This window comes from Anarrhichthys ocellatus, unplaced genomic scaffold, assembly GCF_004355925.1.
Source record: "Anarrhichthys ocellatus isolate YVR2014 unplaced genomic scaffold, GSC_Weel_1.0 scaffold33, whole genome shotgun sequence".
Classification (NCBI taxonomy): Eukaryota; Metazoa; Chordata; class Actinopteri; order Perciformes; family Anarhichadidae; genus Anarrhichthys; species Anarrhichthys ocellatus.
Window position 1 is genome coordinate 800,042 of NW_022280063.1, and position 5,038 is coordinate 805,079.

The 5,038-nt window shown below is 43.0% G+C and overlaps 1 protein-coding gene across 1 annotated transcript in view; it reads left to right on the forward strand.

Moving 5' to 3' along the window:
* Nucleotides 1-5,038, forward strand: part of rerg (RAS-like, estrogen-regulated, growth inhibitor) — a 38,408-nt gene that overhangs the window by 28,238 nt on the left and 5,132 nt on the right. Inside the window, exon 4 of the mRNA XM_031865714.1 lies at nt 2,722-2,795. Within this exon, the coding sequence (XP_031721574.1) occupies nt 2,722-2,795 (74 nt within the window). The remainder of the gene's footprint in view (nt 1-2,721; nt 2,796-5,038) is intronic.

The window sequence follows — 5,038 nt, forward strand, 5'->3', positions numbered from 1 at the left end:
TTTTTGATTTTAGCAAATGGCTGCAATGAAACAAAGAGTGAAAAATTGAAAGGGGTCTGAATACTTTCCGTACCCACTGTATGCTGATTCAATCACAAACAATATGTGGATATTTGTTTGGAAAAGCCCCCAAATGAAGATATTATTGGGGTGCATGATTAAAGCATTGAAGAGAAATACCTAAAAAAGGATTAGAAATTCGAAATTAGTCTCGACATCTTTTCAGAAAGTAAAAAAAAAAAAAAAAAGCAACTTTATTTTTCTCTAATGTGGCAACTTGAAAAATCCTACTTTCATCGAAATTATATATTTAGACTAATTTATGTTTTGGAGTGCTTATGTCACAGGTGTCTCTGATACTAAGTTTGCATTTTCGGGCTCTAGTGAGCTTGTCCAGATCCAAACACGCATCAAATGTTCTTCCAGACACCCGCGGGTGACTTCACTGACGCTGCGTCAGCAGAGGAGGAAGATAAATGGCGTGGTTGTTGCACACATCATCAAACTGCTGCATCCTGTGTTCCTGCATCATCAGAAATGACGCAAAAAAATAATGATTTGACTTTGTGTTCAGTCATCGGCTGTTACAAGATGACCAGAACGCAGATGGCCACAATGCATTAGTTATTTGTGTCTCTGCACACCACCCGCTTACAGAATCTAATGAACTACTTCTACTGCGGTTTGGCGTTTCAGTCACAGAGTGCAGACCGAACTTCTGGTAGGACCACTTTGGGAATAAAGTACCGTGAGGCGTGCCTAAGAGCGAAATGACTTTATGAGCTATGTCAACACACTGGATTATGTTCCCAGCTTCGACACTTATCGTCTGGCGTGACACTTTCTCTTTTAACCTTCTGCCAAAGCAGTCCACAGGCAGTAAAGGGGGGGGGGGGGGGGGGTTTGAATTATGGGGGAAGAATTGCTCGCTGCCAGGAACGCGACTGCTTATTGTTTCTCTCCAAGACCTTCACATGGGTATGGTGGGGCCGGTTAAACAATCCCGGCCCCCGCGTCAGAGCAGTTGGCCACAGACACGCAGACGGGTGGACGTGGACGGATTCGGTGCCGTTTGCAGCTGATGGAGCGACGGCTCCTGAAATAGGCCGTCCCACGGGTCACTGTGTGAGACTCTGGTTCTCCTCCTCACAGATGCTCCTCGTGCTTCCGGCCAAACGGCTATAAATCAGCTCTCCGTGACATTTCATCTGCGTCACAGGATGCTGTTTTTATCCCCCAGAGAGGCGAGCGCACCTGGGACACGGAGGGTGGGACGTGCGGAAACCAGAGCGACAACAAGCTCAGAATCTGCTATTTTAAACTGAAGATCACTAAGCTATTTCAATGCAGCTGGTACAGATTTATCAATTTAGTCATGCAGGGAAAAGGGGGAATTAATTGTTCAAAGCAATTAGATTTGAACAAGCATCCACTTTATTAGCTCGCTAGATCTTCATGTGTTCAATGTTTAAAGAGGATAATGAAGCATATTATTTTACTTACTAATTAGTTTGCTCGGCACTCGCTGGGTCTGAAAGGTGTGAAACACCAAATACTCGTGAACTAGAGCTGCACTTTAGATTTGGAGGAACAGACACGGGTATACCAAAGCCACATAACAGTCAAACCTACCAGCACTACTACGCTGTAGAGTTCCAAAGAAGTAGTAGTAGTAGTAGTAATAAAAGTAATTTTTCAGCTATTGGGGGACTTTCACTTTCCTGGGTTACTCATCAGTGCAAAGGATGACCTGCATCACACGGTGTCTTGTTCTTACATTAAAAAAGTCAAAACTGATGAGGAACAATATGTAAAAAATTCACCGAAAGAAAATACCGAAGTCTGGTGATTTTTTCCCCAAGATTGATTCCTTGACATACTAATCTTTCGAAGTCTCCCTTCACAAAAGAAAATAGCAGAGCCCGAAGGACATGGGTCACACGCTGAATGCAATTGTAAGTGGTAAAGTGGAAAAGCCTGGGGAAAGCGCCGGCTTTAGCCCTGTAGTTCAGAGGACAGAGAAATCCTTTTAGAATCTCGCTTTTTAAAAAGGAGGCTTTTCTGCGGCTCCGCTGCTCTCTGGGAGGTGTTTACACAGATGGGCTTTTTACAAGGGGCCAATTTAGGAGGATAACGCCTGTGCTGCTCACGGCGGAATGAAAGGTCAAAGCCACGGCTCACACCTGTGTTCCTGTGCCAGGAATAAGAAGCTTTTATCCGGCTTTTTAAAACCAGCTAGAGGTGAAGCTCGGGTCTTCCGAGGTCACTGCAAGAATCTGCCGTTCTGTCAGCAACCAGGAAGTTCAGCAAGCTGCTGAGAACGAAACCGAAGCGGTTGGCTCCAAAGTGCAACATAACGATTTAATGGAAAAAGAACCGCAACAAATGGGAACGTCGTGTCCTTTTTTTTAAAGTGTTGCTCCTCGTTTTGACCTCTGGACGTATGTGATGTCCATATCACACATACGTCTCTGAAGCTTTATCAAGCTGGGGAGCAGCACACACACACACACAATATGTCAGGTGTTTATTGGTTAACTTGCTGTAATATCCTAGTCCTTTCAGAGATCAATTACTTATATATATTTAGTAAGTAAAAATGCATTATAATGACTTTGACTGCCATGTTAGGAGTCAGGCATCACTACTATCAAATGACGCTTCACAGTGGATTGAATTTGTAAAAACTGGATGGATTTCTGTGTCTCTCGTGTCGAACAGAATCAACATATCGCCACCAGGCCAACATCGACGATGAGGTCGTCACCATGGAGATTCTGGACACGGCTGGGCAGGTGAGATGAATTATTCCCGTGTCTCTAATCCAAACCTGACCTGAGAGCTCTCCCTCCATCTTCAATCCATCCTAACTGTCTCGCTCACTGACAGGAGAGGAGGGATTACCACAGTGCTGTACTTGATATGGGGTAGTACTTCTACTGTTAGTGTACTAACAAAGTCAAGTATCATCAACACAAGTGTATTCTCTAATGCTGTGCTTCCAGAGACAAGTGATGAATGTATATTATATATTATTTGTATTCCCTTATTCTATTCACAGTTTGACAGACCTGTTTAATTTAAAAAGGTAAAATTGACTTGACTATAACATTTGGTCCTTTACATATGGGATTAAAAAAGATCAGCTGTCAGAACCAGAACACATCTTCCGGTAACACCGGAACACACAAAATAAAAACACTTCTTATTATAACTTCTATGTAGTCGGGATGTCACGAGAGACTTTGGGACCAAGCCAATGATATAATTCTGAAAGCGTGACTGTACTGCAGTAGCACAGGTACTGGAGAGGCTCTAGACTGACAGACTAAAATGTGAGGGGACACAGTGAACTCACTGTTGCTACATTGTGAACAACAAATCTGTGTTGAAATCAGCAGGAAGAGAGCTAGTTAGGTTAGCAGCCCAGACAAACTGTTGTTTTGGGCAATAAACTGAATAAATACAGCTGTTTAAAGATGTTTTATGTATGATGAAATAGATATTAGAAAAGGGAATTATGACCCGTTTAACTTTTACACCAGCTCTGAGTGTGTGTGTGTATATACAGTTGTGTGAAAAAGTGTTTGCCCCCTTCCTGATTTCTTATCTTTTTGCATGTTTGTCACACTTAAATGTTTCAGATCATCAAACAAATTTAAATATTAGACAAAGATAACACAAGTAAACACAAAATGCAGTTTTTAAATGAAGGTTTTTATTATTAAAAGGGGGAAAAAATCCAAACCTACATGGCCCTGTGTGAAAAAGTGATTGCCCCCTAAACCTAATAACTGGTTGGGCCACCCTTAGCAGCAACAACTGCAATCAAGCGTTTGCGATAACTGGCAATGAGTCTTTTACAGCGCTGTGGAGGAATTTTGGCCCACTCATCTTTGCAGAATTGTTGTAATTCAGCCACATTGGAGGGTTTGAGCATGAACCGCCTTTTTAAGGTCATGCCACAGCATCTCAATCGGATTCAGGTCGGGACTTTGACTAGGCCACTCCAAAGTCTTCATTTTGTTTTTCTTAAGCCATTCAGAGGTGGACTTGCTGGTGTGTTTTGGATCATTGTCCTGCTGCAGAACCCAAGTGCGCTTCAGCTTGAGGTCACGAACAGATGGCCGGACATTCTCCTTCAGGATTTTTTGGTAGACAGCAGAATTCATGGTTCCATTTACCACAGCAAGTCTTCCAGGTCCTGAAGCAGCAAAACAGCCCCAGAACATCACACTACCACCACCATATTTTACTGTTGGTATGATGTTCCTTTTCTGAAATGCCGTGTTACTGTTACACCAGATGTAATGGGACATACACCTTCCAAAAAGTTCAACTTTTGTCTCGTCAGTCCACAGAGTATTTTCCCAAAAGTCTTGGGGATCATCAAGATGTTTTCTGGCAAAACTGAGACGAGCCTTTATGTTCTTTTTGCTCAGCAGTGGTTTTCGTCTTGGAACTCTGCCATGCAGGCCATTTTTGCCCAGTCTCTTTCTTATGGTGGAGTCATGAACACTGACCTTAAATGAGGCAAGTGACGCCTGCAGTTCTTTGGATGTTGTTCTGGGGTCTTTTGTGACCTCTTGGATGAGTCGTCGCTGCGCTCTTGGGGTAATTTTGGTCGGCCGGCCACTCCTGGGAAGGTTCACCACTGTTCCATGTTTTCGCCATTTGTGGATAATGGCTCTCACTGTGGTTCGCTGGAGTCCCAAAGCTTTAGAAATGGCTTTGTAACCTTTTCCAGACTGATAGATCTCAATTACTTTGTTTCTCATTTGTTCCTGAATTTCTTTGGATCGCAGCATGATGTCTAGCTTTTGAGGATCTTTTGGTCTACCTCACTTTGTCAGGCAGGTCCTATTTAAGTGATTTCTTGATTGAGAACAGGTGTGGCAGTAATCAGGCCTGGGTGTGGCTAGAGAAATTGAACTCAGCTTTCCAAAGATGTGATAAACCACAGTTAATTTATGTTTTAACAGGGGGGGGCAATCACTTTTTCACACAGGGCCATGTAGGTTTGGATTTTTTTTCCCCT